The 21,319-nt window shown below is 41.3% G+C and overlaps 1 protein-coding gene across 8 annotated transcripts in view; it reads right to left on the bottom strand.

Moving 5' to 3' along the window:
- The window catches only part of KIAA1217 (KIAA1217 ortholog), a 268,562-nt gene that overhangs the window by 77,598 nt on the left and 169,645 nt on the right, over positions 1-21,319 (bottom strand). For all 8 annotated transcript variants that reach the window (XM_015585625.2, XM_015585624.2, XM_015585619.1 and 5 more), the window contains exons 4-5: positions 19,665-19,863; positions 15,763-15,856 (exon numbers count right to left, since the gene is read on the bottom strand). In XM_015585625.2, the coding sequence (XP_015441111.1) occupies positions 15,763-15,856; positions 19,665-19,863 (293 nt within the window). The remainder of the gene's footprint in view (positions 1-15,762; positions 15,857-19,664; positions 19,864-21,319) is intronic.

The raw sequence follows: 21,319 nt of genomic DNA, 5'->3' as shown, positions 1-21,319 counted from the left end.
CAAGAGAAACAAAATAGATAGCTACTGACTGGCCCAGTGACTCCATGTAAAGAAGTCACGCTCCCTATGACAAAGTGCCCACATCCAGCAAGGGGGCAGACATGTAAAGAAAATGCTTTGCAACTTGTGGAGCGCCTTTGCAAGTTCATGACCAGTAGCAAGAGCTTTCAACTCATCTCAAAAAGAAACAAGCTCCAGGCTGACCCCAAAGTAGCCTATCCTCCCCCGCTGCCTAACCCAACGTCCAGTCCTTTTTCTTCTTTGTTTTATCCTTTATCTTACTTTCCTTCCCCTCTTTGAAAAGCAACATCGGGGCAAAATATCCCTAGAGAGGACAGGAAGCTATGGGTCAAGACACAGACAAAGGGAGTTTCTTACAATTAGGGCAGCAAAATAATGGCTTGAGTCTGATGACCGTCAACTCACAAGTTCTTCTTCCATGCCCTGAAGTCTGTAAATTAGTTCCCAATTTTTAAAAAGTTTTAACCATCCTCTTCTACCAGTACTGTTCCCCGCCATGACGCTCAAGAAAGGCAGTAGAGTGTGATGGAACCAGCGCTGGGTTATGAATGAAAAGACTTGGGTTCTCCTCCTGACGATCTTCTCGGCTGTGGTCTCCTGGCCGTGACCGTGGCCTTGGCACTGCACATTTCTGAAGCTCTGGTTCAGGCACACCCTTCACGCCTTTGTATGCAGAAAAGTGTGATCAATATGTGTTATTATTAAAATCACCAACCAACACTTGTGGGCTCACTCAATAAACTGCAAAAGCAAATGAATAGAATAGACAGTACCCATTTTACGATATTCTTAGGAGGATGAAGAGAATGACAGACACACTCTCCTTCTGAGACACAAGAGCTCATGGACGGATGGAGATTCTGAATGCAGCCAACGTAAGAACACCATACTGTATTGCATCCCAAAGCATCGCCCTTGAGAAAGAAATCTAATTATATTCTGCGGACTTCGAGAAGGTGCTTTTCTTCATTCTCATTCCCAAATGAATTGGCAATTCCGAATCCAGATCAGGCTAGGTAAAAGACTTCCCATACGCTTTATACTGGCTTGACAAGGAGGTTCAAAGATCGATTATTTATAAAAATTATAAGATGAGCGATAGCCCACATCGCCTTCCCTTCCCATCTTATCACCGGGGAGAACCTCTTTTCGGGAATGAAAAGAGAACCCCTGTCTCCACGTGCCTGTGGCAAGAATACAAGTTTTGGTTGGTGAGGGGGAGGCAAAAACAATGATTTGAACTAAAGGCAAGTTTTTAAATACTCTCAGAATTTCAACTTTATTGTCCATTCTAGTCCTAGCCTACATGTGTATCAGTGCTCTGTGTGCTTTAGGATAATTCTTGATAGAAATACATTTATCTTGTGGTCTTGCTCATGAAATAATTTTTGGCTTTTTGGAAGGGGGGGATGGGTAAAGAAAGCAGTATGATGATTTAATGCAAATGCAGAAATGTTTTGTGATTAAACATATATGCCGAGATGGCCTTGCAAATATATTCACTATATCTACTTTAAAATATAAAAGTATGTTTTGGTGGTTTTTATGTTAAGATGTACTATGTATATGAGTACAATTCTGTGGATAAAAACTCTGCCAAAATTAAAAATATCAAAATACCACATCTGACTCATTTTTATGCTCTAGTCACAAAGTGAGACTGAATAGAAACTTATTAGCATTTCACTAAATTTCTTCAGATCATTGTTACAAATAATAAAAATACAGACACATTTTAAAACAACATATTTCAGTCTTAAAATGGTCAGATTAACATAATTATAGCCTTGGGTTGCCAACAGTGGCACATTTCTCATTTTCATGAGAATGCAGAGGTTCTCCCAGATTGCAAGCTAATAGGCTCCTTGGTCTAAATATATACAGTAAAATCTGCAGCAAATTTCTGAAGCATTAAGATCTGAACCCTGGAGATATCTAGTGAGTAATTTGCGCTGGAGTGCAGCAGATTTTTTTTTTTTTTTGCCGTTACACAGCTGCTAGGAAATACATATTTTTAGATTTGCTCTTACAGGCAAGCAAAAATGGTATCCACTTTGTGGATATGTATCTAGTATGTTCCCTCAATCCTTACGGCAGTGGGTCAACCATCTACAGAATATGCTGTTCGGTCGCCTTCCTCCTTGGAAGTGAGTACAAAGAATGACACTAGATGCTCATCCTAGACGAAGCCATCAGAACCTGACTGGGACACCTAACACTTCCGAGGCATGTTTCAGAAAAAAACATGCACTGGAGTTGAAGCCTGTAGGTCAGGTCCCTGCTAATTCTAAGTTACCTCATCATTGACACTGTGACGACTTCTTACTATTGTTTAGGGGGTTCCCCCGCAACTTTGGCAGTTCTTCCTACGATATCAAGGGCAAATGAAGAGAAACGGGTTCAAAGAATTAAATCAGAGCAAGGGAAAGCATGACCTTTGATTTCATAGGAAAAGAGAAAAATAAAAGGAAAGAAATCAAGTACATGTGTCCATCAGCCAACTGAGTACAACATATTTTCTGTATTTCAGAAATATGGAGTGAGTTAGTGCTGCCTGAACAATGAGAAGAGAAGGCGTCCTCTGGCTGGAATGACATGCTGGGTATTCACACCTTTCATGTGAAAAGGACTTAAATAAATCTGCACAAAAATGACTGAGTGAACAGCTAGCTCTTCTTTTGTGCCAAATAACAAGATGCCGAGGGGCTTGAGAATGCTTAGGCAGGAATTCGGTTTGATTTTGACATCAAAATGGTGAATTTTTTCAACTATATGATCTTTAATGACATTTTACTCTGTCGCTCCCATGAACATTCAACTCGGTCTTTGTCTTAAAGCCTTGGATTCTACACTTCTCTCAATAACAAGATAGTGTCACCATGTCAACCATGATCTCGCACCAAATGCACTATTAGTCATTTAATGCTTTTCTTTAAGTCCATTTTAAATGGACTTTTTTTTATTTAGTTGTGACAGAGCAATAATATTTCATTCACTCTCAAGTTCTTTGCCCTACTTATCTTTCCAATAGTCATTAAAACAACATCATAAAATTATTAAAATCACTGGCTCCAAGTGAAAAACAGCTTTTAAAGTAGCGTGAGCAGTAATACATTAAAGTTTCAGATGGAATTACTATAGGAGCTTTTTGCCTTAGCAAAGAGGCTGAATTCTGAATATAACGCACTAACACTATAAAACTCTTTTAAGCTGATATTGTTTTATTCGAAGTATCTCATAATTTGAATCAGCTGCTGTTTTTCAGTTCACTTGATGGCTTGTTCGCCTCCAATAATATATTGGATAATCTAAATCTGGTTAGTTCAAACTCCATTTATTTTTGGTTTAGGCCCATGCATTTCTAATTAATGAGCTCTGGCCACACAGTAGCATTGTACTGCTATCTGGACAGTACGTAAGACTTGGCTTCGCTCAGCTACAACAATGGATGGCTAAGAGAAGTCAAATATATAGTGTTTGCCTAAATCAATAAAGAAAACAAACCCCCTGAGACCCAGAGGGTGAGAACAGAAGGCGGGGATCACTGGAGAGGGACAAAAGGCTGGTGTGAGGCGCCTGGTGGCCTGGGCTCCAGCCCTATTTTTGTCACTTCCTTATTTTGTGGTCTTAATCAAGTCGCACCAACCATGGAAGGCTTCTTGAGTCAGAACTGATGAGGGAAAGGGTTATAAGAGACGGTACACGTAAGACCTTTTCCTCACCTCTAAAACCCTATGATTCCAAATAAGCCAGGGCTGTTTCTTGAGGGAGTGATACAAGTCAAGTCGCAAATCTACAGTGGCCAGCGCGCGTTCCTCAGGAGCAGACAGCGTGTCGCTCCTGCAAATCACACACAAGCAAAGGGATCACTGATGCCTTGGGGAAAAGGGAGAGCAAAGAGGAAATGGCTCACTACCAGGCAAGATGTATCTTCAAAGCATTTTTTTTCCCCTTTAAAAATAAACATGTACTTTCCCCACAAATTTATATATAGGTAACCCATGCTTTTACGTGAGAACTTTTAGAAAAAGCGTGAAGAAAAGAATGGTCACCTAGAAGCTCTCTACAGGGTAGGATCTTGGACCCGAGGGAGCCCGGGCTGATGTAACAGGAAACAAGCTCCTGGAATCTGAGCTGCCCTGACTGGGGACCCACAGAGGAGACGAAAGCAAAACTCCTGGAAGAAAATACGCAGGTGCAGGGGATACGACCTGAAGACACCAGGACATAGGCTCCCAGTCACAGGCAATTTCTGCGAACATCTCTATTTAAAAAAGCCAAGAAAAGGGATGCGGCTTGGAGATCAGAGGGCAGAGGGTGTGGCATAAACCTCTCCTGAACACTCTAGCAGGACACAGAGCTCGCGGGGCTGGAAGCACTTGTCTTGATCCTGGAGCTGCCCAAGTGCAATGCCGTGATGAGCGGCTGCATCCCCTGTGGATGCTGCAGGCAGTCATTACTTCACATCACAAGTCACCAGGACATTTTTGCGGCTGAGTGAATGTCTCGGTTTTCAGGAGTGGGTGAGGAGAGCAACAGTGCCTGCTTCTAAGGTGGTTCAGCTACCAGCTACCTACCCTGGCTTCAAAACGCTCCACCTTCAAGGGTTTTTTTTTTTTTTTCTTTTTTAAACATTCTTCCTGTCCGCCTGCTTTTAGAAGCCTAAAAGGCCAGCAGGCAGGCACATGCAGGCGGTCTCCATTCAAAGGGACTTTCTCACTTCCCAGTCAAGCTCACACATAAGCTTCCTGCCCTATCCCATGAAAACAATTTTTATTGGTGACACAACACATGAAGCAAAGAAGAAAGCGGTAAAGAGAAAAAAGTCATTTATCCACAGCGTTCTTTGCTATTTTCACTATCTAATGTTTAGTTTTCATTTCACTCTGAGTAAGTTGTAACCAGATCCCTGAATAAAAACCAGTCTGATACTAGGTTTTAGACGCTACAGATATATAAAATAAGAAGAAATCCAAAATTGTTCAAAATAATTTATCTGGAAGACAAATAAACATTATGTATTTGTAATGATTACTTTCCAGATAAATTATCTGTATCTGACTTCAGGCTTGGCTGTGCAGTGTAGGATTTTAAAACAAGGACTGTCAGCTGGGTTTGAATCCCAGCTGTGCTACTTATTAGTGTGTGATCTTGTTACTTAATCCCTCTCGGTCACAGTTTTCCAAACTTAAGATGGTTATGACAGTAACCTCCGCCATAGGGTTATTATGACAACAAAATGAAATAATATATATTATTTAGACCACACTGGATAACAACTTCTTATGCGTATTTGCTCCTCTGGGATAAAGACATCCACAGAGTAGTTATGGATAAGCAGATCCATGCACACATTAACCTTTAAAAGGAAACAGACCGATTTACTAGACCATTGCTCTTATTAATCTCTTTTAGAAAAAAAATGCAAAATATTGTGACTGAACTAGCGCAAGAATAAGACAGAACAGTTAACTCAAGTAAATATAATTTCTGCCAGACATTTTTCCAGGCAATCATTAAACTTGATAGACTAGAATTATATGTTATGTAAAACCGTAGAAGTTTTTAGTGTTATTCATAAAGCCTAAATTGATATTTCTTTTAAAAAATGTCCAAATCAAGATAAAAGAGCTGTTTTTATTTTAAAATTTCAACTGTTTTTTCACAATGAATAAAAAGCAAATAATTTTGCCTGGAATGTAGAAGAACACACAGTAGTCTCCCCATTTGTACCACACCTTCAAATTCTCTACATTTGCCTCAGAAACTAAATGCAAGTCAATACCTTTGTGAAAACACTGAGAATTGTCCTAAAATACATAAATCAATGAGATCCATACTAACAAACAATGTTGACACTTTAAATCCTTTTCTAAGCTATAAGGTTAAACAGAAACTAGATCACAAGATTTATAGATTTGGAGCCAGCCCAATGTAATTTAAATGGAATTTTAAAAACATACACCAATAACAAAGAAGTGTGCTTCTAAGCAGTGTGTATGAAGTTAAAATAAAACCTAGACTTTTAATTCCTCATTGAATCCAAACTTGCATACAGAAGACCTGACTCAATTCAATGTAAATGTGCCCCAGCATGACAAAAGAATTCTGAAAATTGTATTTTGTTATAAAGGCATAGTTCTTACCTTACATTTTCCGTGAAACTTTCTCTTCTAGAAGAAACTTTCTAGACTTGCAGAGACCTTGAAACCATCCATCTCTCGAATGCTTCCAGCTCTGCCTGTCTTTATGGTGACTGAATGCAAGGCTTGGGTTGTTTTTTTTTTTTTTTACAGAAGGAAGCTTTTAGTCAAAATATGTGGTTTAAAGGAGCAGTATCCACCCTTGTTAAAACTATTTCACGGACATTCAGAGGTTTTGTTTCTACCCTATGAAAGTTAAATCTGAGTAGGAAGGCATTTTTCCTGTCCCGGAAATCGACATAACTAAAACCAATGCTGAGCTAACGAGAAATGTTTCTTCCATGTGTTCCGTCTGGCAGAAACTGCAAGCCATATCAAGGAAACACGTGATGTTTATAAATACAATATGGCTCATGTTGTCATAACCTCTCAATGACAAAAAGGAAAAAAAAAAAAGTGCAAGGAATAGCAAGCAGCCACACAGCAGGAAAGATGAGATTTGTATCACTTGGAAGCTGCATATCAGATATGCAGATATTACCCTTTCTTGCTTCTTAAAAATAAAGTATAAGTGGAAGCAGCGAGGGAGGAAGAAAATACCTACCTTGCTCTGGGTTGCCACTGTATCGAAATGCATTTGCCTGGCTAAATCATTTCAATGAGAGTAATTCTTTACCATTTCCAATAGAAATGTCTTTTTGCCTGTCAGAAAGGCATGACAGGAAAGGGACATAATTACATACATTGCGCATAAGTGAGTTCCAGTGTTCACTCAAGCAAATCACAGAATGAAGGCAAGGATTTCACACAGCCTGGAACCTATGTGAAAATTATAGCTGTCTGTATCATTATGAATTATTGACTTTCTGATCTTTCACTAGACTGTAAGATCTGTGAGGGCAGGTACCGTACTCGGTCACTATTACAGTTGATTCCTGAACATGGTGGAGGTGGGGGCTCTGACCCCCCCACACACAGTCAAAAACTCGTGTTAAACTTTTGACTCCCCCAAAACTTAACTACTACTAGCCTACTGTTGACTGGTAGCCTTACTGATAACATAGTCAATTCACACATTTTTTTGTATGTTATATATATTATGAACTGTATTCATACAATAAAGTAAACTAGAGAAAAGAAAATGTTAAGAAAGTTAAGGAGAAAATACATTTATAGTACTGTACGTATATATTTTAAAAATCCACATATATGTGGACCCACGCAGTTCAAACCCGTGTCGTTCTTGGTCAACAGGATATCTTCAGAATCTTGCACGAGACTCTGAACCAGAGAAGCAACTCGATGCTTAATAGTTGGGTGAGTGAATCAATGAAACTTCACAATAGAGGGGTTAGATTAACTGCTCTAAAATCATCGCTCCTACTTTATGAGTTTGCGAATATTTGTAACACTAACTACCAATTTAATCGAAAAGCAAGATTTGTCCTACTGAGTCATAAATACAGTAAAACAAGCCCTGTCTTATTTAATCTGCTATCCGGAGATTAGCTTACTTTCTACCACAGGTGAATTGAACTCCCGAAAATAAAGTGCAGATATGTGTGCACCTCTCACAATCATTTATTTTAATTTGACAAATCTGTTATTCTCATCTTAAACTTTAGGGCTATTCACTGCTATAAAAATATATTGATAGGGAATTTTGATAAGACAGATTGGCACTCTAATTCCTCATTTCGGTCAGGAACTAGTCCTGGAATAAACTAGAACCTCAAACGTTTCCATTTATAAATCACTTTACTGATCTTAGTAGAGAAGGCATTAACTGAAAATGTGCGATAGAGAAAGTGCTGAAGTGAGCTCCTTTTTCATCCAGATATTTAATGAGAATTTTCTCAGAGCGGGACACCGTACAAGGGAAACGCAGGGACTTTGCTCCTAAGAAGCTTCGACTTTAAAAAAGAACTTAAGATGTGTGCATCAGTAACTGTGATGCAGGCAGGACCAGGTGAGTGTGCTGGGAGAGGCAAGTAGACAGGTGAGGTTCTGTGGAAGTCAGAGAAGGCACAGTGGTTGGGAGGCTTAGAGAAGAGAGGAATCGGGGAGATGAGATGAAAATAGTGGCTTTTGAGTTAGGTCCGCGAAGGGGGCGGCATGTGGACACCGCTGGGACAGTCGTGTGGGGAAGGAGAGTAGCGACCACCGGAGTCAGAAGGCCAGTTACAAGATTCTGGTTCTGTCTGGCTCTGAATCCAGCTCCACTTCTGACAAGCTGTGTAGCTCTGAGCAAGTTCCCTAACCTCCCTGATTCTCAGCTTCCACGTCGGAAACAGGGAGATAATAAGAATTCCTCTCACACTGGGTTGTTTTGAAAATCGAAAGAGCAAAATGTTCATTTTTCCGAATGGTTGGCACGGTACCTGGCACAGAGTAAGCAGATCGTGAGTGTTCTAACAGTACCGTCATTACGTGGGTGAGGGGAATAGTGTGGCGGCTGGGTCAAGAAGGACCTTGAACGAATGAAAGAAAACTAGCTAGGAGTGTTTTTGAAAACTTCCATTTCTATGAGATTCTTTGCTCTTCCATTCCTATAGGGTTATTTCATTCACCATCTCCTCCCCACCAACGTCCCCAATCCTTCTCAACCAGAACACTTCTCTGTGGAAAGAGAGCTCTATGGCATGGCCGCTCCATATATACATACTAAATGAGCACATAATTCTTTTCCTTTCCTTTCTTTTTTTTTTTCCTTGTGGGATATCTTTTTAATCTAGTCAGAAGAGAAGAGAAGAGAATGCACGAAGTCAAATATAAAAGATGCCATGAAGTAGACACATCATAGGCTTAAGTAAAACGAATATTTTAAAAGGCTATTCCGTGTGTTCTAAAATCTTACTAGGAGCATCTTTTCAAAACTGGCGAAGCTTAAATGGAACTATCAAGAAAGAGAGGCTACAGGATTAATCCAAGGGTCAGAAGGAACTGGGTTTGAATCAAATGTCCAACATTCACCAGGTGCGTGGGCCTGGGAACGACTCGACTTCACTGGCCTCAACTGTGTCATCTGTGAAATGGAGTCAGCGTACCTATTTTGCAGTTGTTGACTAATTTAGATAATATCTAAAGTGTTTAACACATTGTAGACTACTACTATGAAGACACAAAAAGGTTTATTAGTCTCCATCCAAAAAACCAATGGTATACAACGACTATTCTGATTCCAGAAAGAAATTAATAGAGTTCACATGAATTATTACAATTTTGCCAGCCCCCCTCCAAAAAAAGTCAAAGTAAAATGTATGACAAAAATATAAAAGTAAAAAAGTAAAAAGAGAGGCCAGGAACAAAGCCAACACACAAAATACATGCTGCAAAATGCCTGTATGCTTGCTGTGGGTGGGCCACAAATTTAATTCTAAGCTTTAGAGTAGCGACACAAAGAGGGAAAATGATCACTTACAAGATTCAGAGTGTCCATATGACAAAAATAAACCAGGAGAAACACAACTATTTCTGGTGATGAGCACAGAGAGATATTTTTACAGTGGGTTCTCATTAATGACAGAAAATGAATAATACAGGCATTTGTAGCACTATCATTATAATACTCAGCGCATGTGTTTAACAAGTGTTTACACTCACAGTGGGTAAGACACTGGCTTTCGGAGGGATACAAAGACAAACATGAGACTGTTTGTGCCTTTGGAGAACTTACAGTCTCATGGATGAGATGAACATGCATCTAAATGATTATAACACCAAGAGAATGAGCAGAACGTCCCCCAAAAGGGACAGATTAATTCTGACAGAGCATTAGGGAAAATTTCATGGAGCAGATAGTCTTTTATCTGGCCTCTCAAAGCAAGTGTTTCTTTTTTACATTTTATTATAGAAAATTTCAACCATAAAAAAAAAGTAGAGAAAATAATATAACAAACTTCCATCATCCAGCTTTGACATTTTTCAACGTATTACCAATTTTGTTTCATCTATTTCTACTTTTTTGGTTTGCTCTGCTGGAGTATTTTAAGGCAAATCCCATTAATCGTGCTGTTTAGCCTGTAAATACTTTAGTATGTCTCATTTTTGTAAACACAACCACCAAGCCATCATTATACCCAACAGAATTACCGGTTATCCCTTAATATCATCTGATTCCTAACACATGTTCAAATTTCCCGAACAGTTTCAAAGATGTCTTTTATAGTTGGTTTGTTCTAATCAGTATTCAAGCATAGTGCACACATGGCATTTGGTTGTTACAGTATAGAAGAGACCTAGAAACCTAATAGTGTCCCCTCCCATCCTTTTCATCATGCCCCCAATTTATCGATGGAATTGGGCAACTGTCCCGTAGCATGTTAGATGGGTGGGATTTTTAAAAGCAGATACATGGGGCAGGAGCGGGCATACCAGGTACTCGGAGTAAGAACTGTGAGGCAGCTCTGCTTGGGTGTCGGGGTGGAGATGATACCGACCATCAGGCTGGGCTATTCTTTGCACAATGGGAAGCTGGACTTAGGGAGATGACTTGGGAAGCAGTTGTTAGACGGGAATGAGAAGAGTTGGGGAGACTGGTTAAAGGCTATTGCATAAGTGACCAAGAGAAAAATAATGAATGCTGTAACTACAGCAGTAGCGTAGTGTTGTTAAGAGCCTGGGATCCGGAGCTCAGCTGCCTGGGTTCAAATTTCAGCTCTGCCACACTCTAGCTGTGTGGCTTTGGGCAAATTTCTTAACATACGTAACCAGCTGTTTCCTGAGCTATAAATATGAAGGCTTATACCAATACTTGCCTCAAAGTCTTGTCTTGGGGAGTAAATGAAATTACCCAGAAAAGTGGTTAGTAAATGCTTTAAAAGGTTAGCTATTATAGGAGTGGTCGCGTAGGCAATGGCAGAAAGGTCACCGGTAGGAGTCCTTGCACAGCGGAAGGGCTCTGGGGACTGGTGGCATGTGCTGAGAAACAGGAGTTAGGCAACTGAAGAATCATCGATCACCCAACTTTTAAGTCTCTTCTCCCTATCCCTCAATGCACACACACACACACGTTCACACATAAGCACACCATCACAATCGCTCCACCACTCACAAAGAGAGAAAAACATGGATGGAGAAAAAAGGCTTAGAAGAAAAAAAAATGATTAGGATTATTCTTTAGCAGGATATACTGGAAATATTGGGACAGCTGCTTGAAAGTTGAGTTTGGGTCTTGAACTTGAGAAAGAGTGGAGCTAGGGATACAGTGTTGAGGGTCATCCCCATTGGTATAATGATTAAAGCAACAGTAAGATGAAAATTCCAAGTGAGCTTCTGCCGTGGCAGCCATTGAAGAGCAGCCGTGGTGCTGCGCTACCCGGTGGCGTGCGCCTCAACAAGGGGGCACAAGGTGACCAAGAAAGTGAGCAAGCCGAGGCATAGCCGCCACCGCAGGCGCCTCACTGAGCACACGAAGTTCGTGTGGGACATGATCCGGGAGGTGTGCGGCTTTGCCCCCTACAAGCGGTGCGCCATGGAGCTGCTCAAGGTCTCCAAGGACAAGTGGGCCCCGATGTTCATCAAGAAAAGGGTGTGGACACACATCCTCACCAAGAGGAAGCAGGAGGAGCTGAGCAATGTCCTTGTGGCCGTGAAGAAGGACTGGCCCCCTGCCCGCCCTCCGTCCCATAAAGCCTCCCCTAGGGGGGAGATCACATCTGGCCTATTATCTACTTGAGACCTCTTCCTGGGGCACAGTGGGGAGCACAGAAGGAAGCAACAGACAGTACTGGAAATGTTATTTAATCATAATTAAACAGTTCATATGCACCAAAAAAACAAAACAAAACAAAACACAAGGGAAAAGATGCATATTTTTTTTTAAAAAAAGCAAATTAAAAAACACACAAACCGATGAAGCCTGCCCGAACACATGGAAGACCATTCAGAGGGCAAGAGGAAGAAGACTAAGTGAATAAAAGAGGCCGAGGTGGTCTGAACATAGGCAAAGAATTTAGAAATGGCAGAGTAATGGAAACCAAGATTTCTAATCAGACTGACTACTCACTGGTGTCAAACTCAGAGCTCAAGTAGGAGAGAGAGATTTGGGAGGGTAGTGGCTGACCTGGGCATTGGGAAGTAATTTAAGATGCAGGGACAATTCTGAGGAGTATGCTCTAAGTGGAAATCTGGAAGCTGCCTACATACAGGTAAAAATTAAAGAAATACAAGAGGGAGAGAACTGAAAGATGAAAGCAGAGAATCTCGAGAAGTAACCTCAAAACATATAAGAAGGTAGAAAAGCCTGAAAACTGTGAAAAAGCCACTAGGTTTGGTGAACAGGAAGTGGTGGTACTCTGAGAGCCACCAAACAGACTGGCTCATTTTTAAGTTGTACATTTGTGAATTACAAACCCGTGAATACATATATCATTTTTTTGCAAAAGAGCCTATTCCACGTGGTGAGCTCAAACCCTTGGGAACTGAATTATCAAAACCACTACTGAATGTAACAAAGGTCAGGTGATGGAAAAAATCAGGACATGGGTATGCTTGATTCTAGCAGTGAACCACAAGTCTCATTAGATAGGGTGGCCTCAAAAATGCTCAGCTAGATGCTCAATGAAAAACTAGTCACGTTTTCCCCACCAAGCATCTACTCCGCTGGTGCCCACAACCTCGGAGTTAATACTCGCTTCCTGAGGAACACCGTTCCCATCAAAACACGGCTCAGGAGAACAGACTGTTTTACACCCAGAGTCTTACATTTTCTTTTCTTTCACGGGTAAGATATTAAATTTACTATTTAAAGGAAGGTTTCAGAGGCCACTGCAAAGATCTGAACTTGCCGTCGTTGCGTCTCTGCTTGATCTGACCGTTTACCATGATGGCCGCGTGTGTTGGTAATGGGTGGCAGCTGGGGGTCTGTCCCCGGCTGCGGCTGGAGGCCGGGGAGGGGAGGTGGATGACGTCAGTCGCGGGGCTGCGTAACTGACGCACGCGAACAGTTGCCATCAAATTCCTCTACAGCCACGCGCACATTGCAAACATACGGGAAGAAGCAGCTCCCAAAACCCACCGTGCAGCTGGGTGTAGTCTACGATTCATCCCTGCTCTATTCTCTATTTCTGTTCTTTGCCACGAGCAGTGGGGTTATGCAGCTGCTTTCCAGACAGGGCTCAACAAAGCTTTCTTTCCTTTAATGCCAAGGCAGCTACATTCAACCGGGCAGGAGAGAGAATTCCAACCTCCAGAGCCAAAAGGTGAGGCTGAAGGAATTCCATGGCTTTTAACTTCTGGAATCTGTGATGGCGCCAAGTTACAAACTGCAGGCACGATCACACCTAGTTGATTTTTAGACTGCGTTCCATTTCTCACTTCTAAGTCGTCTTCACTGAAACCTAAAAGCTTTTCTGTGGGTTGGATGGTAAACATTTGTCATCTGGGGACATAAGTTGATTTTCTCACACTCGAAAAATTGCTGTCTGAAGTAGGCTGTGGGCCACTCAGAAATTGATCGCTACAGTCTCATCTAAAGGTACAAACAGAACAGCTTTACTGAAACCCAAAGCAAAAGTTCTGAATTCTAATAGGCTTTGTCCATATGGTTAATATTTGATTCTCTCCGTGCTCACTGCTGGTCCTTTACGTAGGTACCACATCTGCTTAAGAGTTAAAACAGGTGTCCTCCCCAGCCATAAACAAGATTTTCAGAGGCGATTCTGGGACCCCTGTGTGGGCTCTGTGTAACAGAAACAGAGCGCTGAGCACCACTGAAACTTCAGTTCAAAGGCTAGACGTATCAAACATAAAGATTTCCAAGGGTGCAGACTCTTAAGAACATCAGTGAGAAAGAGAATAACAAAGTAATAAGAGGCAAAGGGTTCTATAACATTCCGTCCCCGCTTCGTGATTAGCGTGACTTGATCTGTCTTCACATGGTGCTGGTTTACATTTAGAGTGTAACTGGCTAAGAGTAAACCTCAAAATCCTAGATTGTCTAAAGTAGCAAGGCAGCCTTCACTTCAAATCACACATCATTTCTGACATAAAAAAGCAGCAGTTGAGTGCGTGAGAGGACTTTTCCTCCAGAAGTGTCGGCTCTGATCTCACAATGTCATCACTCAAATTCCAGGCCAGAATTACATAGAAATCCTCCCAGCACCTTCTACTGGACCCCCTGGCCTCTTGGTCCTAAACTCATATACCCTGTGTGGCAGACAGATCAATGATGTCCATGTCCTAAACTTTGGAACCTATGACTACATGGGAGAAGGGGAATAAGACTGCTAACCAACTGACCGTAAAAGAAGGAGACTCTTTTAGTTTAGACTCTGGTAGTTTCGCGTGGGCCCAACGTATCTACAACCGCCCTTCACAGCGGAGGAGTAAGCACTGATGGAATCAGGGCCAGAGGGATGCTATTCTGCTGGGTTGAAAGATGGAGGAAGAGGGTTGCAAGCTGAGGAGCGTGTAGCCTCTAGAAGCTGGGAAAAGAGGAAACATCTCTAGAGCTTCCAGAAAGGAAAGCCAATGTCCTGATGATGACCCCTTGATTTTAATCCACCCATGTTGGGCTTCTGATCTCTAGAACTGTAAAATGGCAAATTGGTGTCATTTTAAGCCACTAAGTGTGTAATAATTTGTTACAGCAGCAACAGAAAACTGATACACGCTGTTGGGAAGCGGAGCCGGCTTCATCTCAGTAACTCTGCTTTAACTCTAAGACAGAACCTGGGTTCCTTTGGCAATAAAACCTATTCATTTACTTTTTTCTAGTTAAACTCCGGCATCCTGCCGAGTGCTAATCCTCAGAAAGGATGCTATAAAATAGCACGGCGTCTTCTAAATTTGTGTGTGTGGGAAGAGGGGTGGGGGTGGAAGGGAGGTACAGCTGGAGAAGCTAATCTTCCTTTTTTTTCTCCCATTTGTCCTGCAGAGGAATGTAGCGCTGTTGTTAGAAACGCAATACTTTTCTAGCAGACCTGCATTAATGTGATTTTAAAATCTGCCTTTTCAGTTTCCCAGCTCTTTTTTCATCAAAACATCCCTGTGTGCTTTGAATGTTTGGATAATCTTCTGAGATAATCTAAATCTAGAGAATTTTAGCTCTCGAATCACGCAGAGTTTTGTATTATGCTCTCAACATGATTTAGGTAGGATTTGATAATATTTAACACAGCACAATAGCAAACAGTCCTGAATTAGAAGGTGGGTAATTTAATTAGAGCGCTAAGACTTGGAATAGCTGATATAAGAACATTAATAGATTTATACGCAATTGTACATGGTTTTTTTTTTTTCATTGTTACTCATATGCTAGTTTTGCTTTAATTAGCAAAAAAAATAGCAAGAGGTATTCTGAGTCAATTAATAGTCCTATGGACCAAGGACCCTTTTATATAAAGATTTTTCAGGATCCCCTCAGAGTGAGGACATAACTAAACTTCATGCTTAGAGGTGAATGAGGATGTGTGAGGCCCCATTTCAATCTCTTTGTCCCAAATAACCAGAAAATCTGATTTCTTTACCAAGGAACAAATAATGAGTCATCAGACACAATGAGTGGTGAGAACCCCCAAATCATCAGGAGCACATGGCAGCAGAAAGGACAGTTTGACTGACCGAGTAAGATTAAAAACAGACCAGGAACACTTACCCTCACGTCTCCGTTCACAGTTTTCGGCGTGTGGTTGAATGCGTGTGCGGGATCCTTGTTGTAGACTTTGAGGAGCGACCTGTCCTGAATGTTCCTAGAATCAAAAACATCGATAACTATGGCAGACGAAAGTAGCCTTACTTTGGCCATTTTCTTTGTTTGCCCATAAGAATTGGGTAAAAGATGGCAGCAGACAATCCAACTGTCGTCCACAGTCAACCAGACAAAAAGTTCTTTTACCACAGAATAGGCAAAAATAAATATGGAGAAGAAAAATGACTTCGGCTTCCCATTTTTTTGTTTGTTTCTCAGGTATTATCTTTCCGTGTGGTTCTCCACCCACAGATAGCGGGCGGCATGAATTTTCTTTCAAGATTCTGAGCAAGGAAAGGTAACACTTTAAGAAACAATAAAGCTCCAATAGCTATAATATGTTCAAAGAGATTTGGTTAATATTTAAATATTTAATTGTTTACTTTACCCGAACACCTGGTTTTCTGCTTATCTCGTGAACGCATACAAATGAAAAGTGCTTTTTATCTCCGCTTCGAACAGTTTCAGCAAGAGAAAGAACATCTATTTGAAGTCCAGGGAAAAAAAAGTACCACAAAGACCAACACTAGTATCTTTACAGTGCCTTTTTTTTCCTTCCATAGTGAGCTTTTAAAAATACTTTTCTGCATACGAGCTGAATCACTGAACGTGCAGGGCATTTAGAAGGTGATAAATTCTTCCTCTCGTCTGTCTGTCTCTCCTCCTGAACCCAGCATTGAGCACCGGGGAGTCAGGCACAGCGCAGCCAAGAACAGACGTCCCGCGTCTTGCTCAATGCCTACGTTAGAATCGTTTAAGAGCGTATGAATGTGTACGCTCATTCTCCCGCCACTGGCAGCTTCCATCAGCAGACGAGCCAGCACCCAAGGCGCTTTCGGCCCCGTCTACACTTCCAAAGCCGGTGCGGTGAGCTCAGGGAAACGTGCTCAGGAAGCCGCATACCTTTCCTCCAGGTGTAGCCGCACGTTTCATGGGCTGATCGCAATCACTGGGATTATTGGGTTATGTTTTTGTTTTAAACGAAGTGGAAGATTCTTGGACTAGTCTTACTTCCCTTCTTTAAATATCCGTCAGTAATCGCTTTGAAGCAATGACTAGCCCAAGCTTGCACGGCTGCTCCGGATGTCAGGTAGCTCATGAGAAGCTGGCTTAGGGGCGAGTGTGCAGGCCTTATTATTTGAAGAGATCACAAAGGGGATAGTTCACACACAGAAGGTAAGAATGTGGGGATTCACTAAAGAAATCTGGTCTGTGGGTTGAGGGAAAAGTCACAGTTAACGATGTGAAGAAACTGAAAAGAGTACTTAAGCCACACACACACACACACACAAAAACCTTAGTGTGATTCTAAAGGTGTTGAAAATACATGAGGTTGGTTTACGATTAATTTAGAAATATGTTTGTCCAAGATGAACCAAGAGGAAGGGCCCAGATTGCATTTACTACGGCAACATTTATGAACCTGAACTCTCTGTAGCATTTCTCTAAGGAAAACATGGAGAACCTAGAACCATAATTAAATAGCCAAATGTTTAACAAATACAGTCTCACTTCAGAAATATTGAAGGGTGTGAAGTGAAATTTGTCTCTGGGTTTGGATGAAAGCCACTGTCTTCAGTTAAAAATCTACATGGTAGTTTTTGGTGGGGAGGGAAGGCCCTATATAATGGTGATGGTGAGAACTTATTCTCCCATTCAAAAAAAATATAATTGGGGCATTTCACGCATTGAAGCAAGGAAATAGAATAATTCTTTGGAAGAGACATACACGTGATTATGTAACATAAACATTATACTCGCCACCAAATAAAAACATTCTCCACTGAAATTTTCTTAGAACCATTTTTATGTGAATCAGAAACACTAAAAAGTAAAATTCTAGATGAATTTATAAATCAGTGACTTCCCACTTAAGTATTTTAAATGAGCTTTAAAAAAAATCAGGCTATCAGTAGTTACTGCAGCATAAGTTTAGACAAGATCATCACTTTTGCAAATATAAACATATTATCTGTAAATCCCGATGTTAAAAGTGATTACTTCTGTCAAGCACCGTTTTCATCTATATAACCAAACTGCATTAAAGAAGATCGTCACAGTTTGGAAGTTTGGGGAACCTTTCCTTTGTGTCCTCCCTCCTATTTCTCTGTGACTACTTAAGGACACTCCCAAAGAATGCATAAAGGAGGCAGTAATAATACTTCAAGATCTGGGAAAGGCTCTAGAGTATTGTGACTCATCGTAATATAAAAATTCTTGCATGGGCTACGAGACAGTGGGGTCCAATTATTCGTAATAATCTCATCATCCTTGAGCTCCATAATCGAAAGTGGCTTTGCCTAGTTTCATGCTTATTTATTATTACCTTATCCGTCAATTCCTCTAACTGCAAAATGCAGAAATTCAAGAAGAGTTGTAAAACATCATATCCATGTAAAAACACTACATGGGGATTATATTACCGCAAACATACTCTTTAAATATAACATTGATTGCCTCATGTTTATGCTTTGTAAATTCCTTTTTTTTTTTTGTGACAGCATGCTTAATAATTCATTTCAAAAAACAAACTTGAATTTTCTAATACCCATGAATATTTAAACACATTTTTTAAAAGCAGGAACGTTGTGCAACAGATGTAGCACCTCTACCTTAGGGCATGTGTCAAATTTTGAAAGCCCTAAATTACTCATATGTGCCTAAATATGTCAAATGTGATCATTGTTAGATATTCGTTTATATTATGCACTAGAGGCATATTTTTAAAAAGTAGTTTCTACTAATTCCATAATGGAGAAACAGGCCAGCCCGCTATCCCCATAGGGCGAGAGCCCAGAAATTCAAGTTGTGGCCCAGATGAGATGGGGAAGGAATAAAAAATTCTTGACCAAGAATGTGGACAGGAAGGCTTGGGGCTTGGTAATGAACTGGCCGTGCGATCCCAAATAAGTCCCTTAACTTTTATGCATGTGACTGTCTGGTTCCATCAAACGGAAAGCCTGGATTCGTCACTAAATAATTTTTTTAAGTTCTAAAATATTTAGAGGCTATACTAGCAACTGCTTGTTGGTGCTGTTTAACTCTTGTTTCTCGGGCTGTTTGCCTGAGACAGATCAGACGCTCTATACACAGCCCCACTACGGTGGATAAAGACGCATTTATTTCCATGCCATCTGCAATAGCAAGAGTCCACACAGCCTCACTTGAGAGCACACTCTACTGGGAGCCCCAGAGAAAGCCCACCTGGAAAGTGAGCTCCTTTGGTGAAGGCCAACTGTTTAAGAACAAGTGGAAAGGGAGCCTATTTCTCAGCCTCCTTTCTTGGGGAAATCACGGTGTCCACTGCTTTTATTCTAACTTGCTCATGTAAAGAATGACTCAGTGGGATCATCCCTAAAATGCCTGTAGGCTCTGCCTCTGAGGGGAAGAGCCCATGAGAAGGAGCTGGGAAAGTTCCCGTGGTAAGTGGTGCCTTCAGCTTTTAGGATATTGAGCCAGTCTCTACACCTGGGCCTTAGTTTCTACAAGTCTTAGATAAACAGTGGACTGGACCATTTCCTATGTTCTTTTCAGATGCAACATGCAAAGAACTGTGTGGGAAAAATCTCTCCTCATCTTGGTAAACCACACCTGATTAGCGAATAATAGAGTGAACTATAGAAAACCAGATAATGAATTCACACCTGGATGGGAGAGGCCTGCCAGTCAGCGTAATAGCAATGCTTTCTTCACTGGGCCATGGAGAGATCAGGGCTCCGTATAAACAGTGGCAATGTTAAATGCAGCACGGTGGACACACACACGCACACACACACACACACACACACACACAGAGCACAATTACTCACCTGACATCATTTAATTCATAATAGACGTTTCTGCTTTCATCTTTGATGTAAATGGCGACGCTGGGTGACTCCAGCATTTTCATGGTGAGCTGCTGTGGAAAGGCACTTACGAAGAGAGCACGGATTGTGTCTGCACTTGTGATTTCATTCGGCATCCTGAGCTGCTTGGTTTCATCTCCATACTGGAGATACAGAACCCCTGCAAACAAAACGAACACGGTGATCAGTCACAGACCGAGTCCTACAGGACATGCAGCACGAGGCATGTCGCTCTATCCTACTATACGCGGAGATGTTCAGGACAAGCTTGGAAAGCACGTAACGGGACATGTATGTTTGGAATTTCCAAGAAATGCATTGTCTGGTTATTTCATAAGTATTTTATTCTTTGGAGTCCAGGCAAGTATGAAAAGTGGCTAATTTTCAACTTTTTTTTTTGAATCAACAGGACAAGAAGCTAACCTCTGGTAACCTGAAGCAAAAGCCAGCACTTAATTTCCCTGAAAGGTATATTTAGGAATTTTACCCCATAGGGTGATTTTTTTCCCCTGCGTCTTTCACTAACAAAAAGCACATTCATCATAGCCATGTGTGAGGTACGTAGTTTAATAAGTCTTTATGGTCCACCCAGAAACATTTTAAGTGGCAATGCTACAATATTTCTGTGGTCTAACACATATTTATTGAATGTTTATATCACATACAACTACCCATAAGAAAAGAACCTGACACCCAATGTCTCAGAAAGAAAGTGACACAAAGCCAGTGACACAAAGGAAAACACAAGCACAGGAGCCTAGGATTGCAGAGTTCCAGAGGGCACGTGGCTCCCAACGAACCATGAGGCCTCCAGGAGCCCATGTTCCTGTGGAGTGACGTTTCTTCCCAGACCAAGTCTGGGCTTTGCCATGTGACTCGCTCAGGCCAATGGGACATTATCAGGTGCGATGCAAAATGGGGGCTTGATAAGTGCTTGCACACTAGTGATCACACTACTGGTGAGCGTGATCGTGGGTTCTCCTTCACAGAACCAAGCTTCTGTGGAGTCCAACCAAGCAACATGGGAAGGCCACATTGAGAAGAATGGAAGCCCTGACTGATGGCTCCCATCAAACACCCATTCTACAGCCAGGACTACTGGCCAGTCGTGAGGGTGAGCCGTCTTTGCAGGGGGTACCTCCAGCCCCAGATGAACTGCCCGGGCTGATGCCACATGGAACAGAAACGACATACCCCGTCTCCAGGCCCTTCCCAAATTGCAGAATCATAAGCAAAAAAAATAATTGGTTGTTTTAAGTCACTATGTTTAGGATCATTTGTCATTCAGAAATGGATAATGGAAATGGGGTGTTGATGATCCTGACCTTTGATCTGAATCCTATTTCTGGTGAGAACCTACTGAGGGGGGACTACTACCACTGAAGTTATCGTTGGCAGGAGAGACTTAAAAGAGAATAAAATATGACTTCTGGTTAAACATGGCAGTTAATGTGACAAATTTATCTCTATCTCTCCCTGAAATCCCATTAAAATGACAACGAAGAATAAAAACGTGTAAATTAAAGAATTAAGGGGATGAGAGAGGAAACAATGGCAGACCAAAGAAAGCTGACACCTAGGTCTTCAAGGAGACAGCTCCACAGAAAACGTGCAGG

This window comes from Pteropus alecto, unplaced genomic scaffold (genome assembly GCF_000325575.1).
Source record: "Pteropus alecto unplaced genomic scaffold, ASM32557v1 scaffold11, whole genome shotgun sequence".
NCBI classification, from domain to species: Eukaryota; Metazoa; Chordata; class Mammalia; order Chiroptera; family Pteropodidae; genus Pteropus; species Pteropus alecto.
The sequence above is the reverse complement of the archived record's forward strand: the minus strand, read 5'-3'. Positions and strand labels throughout refer to the sequence as shown.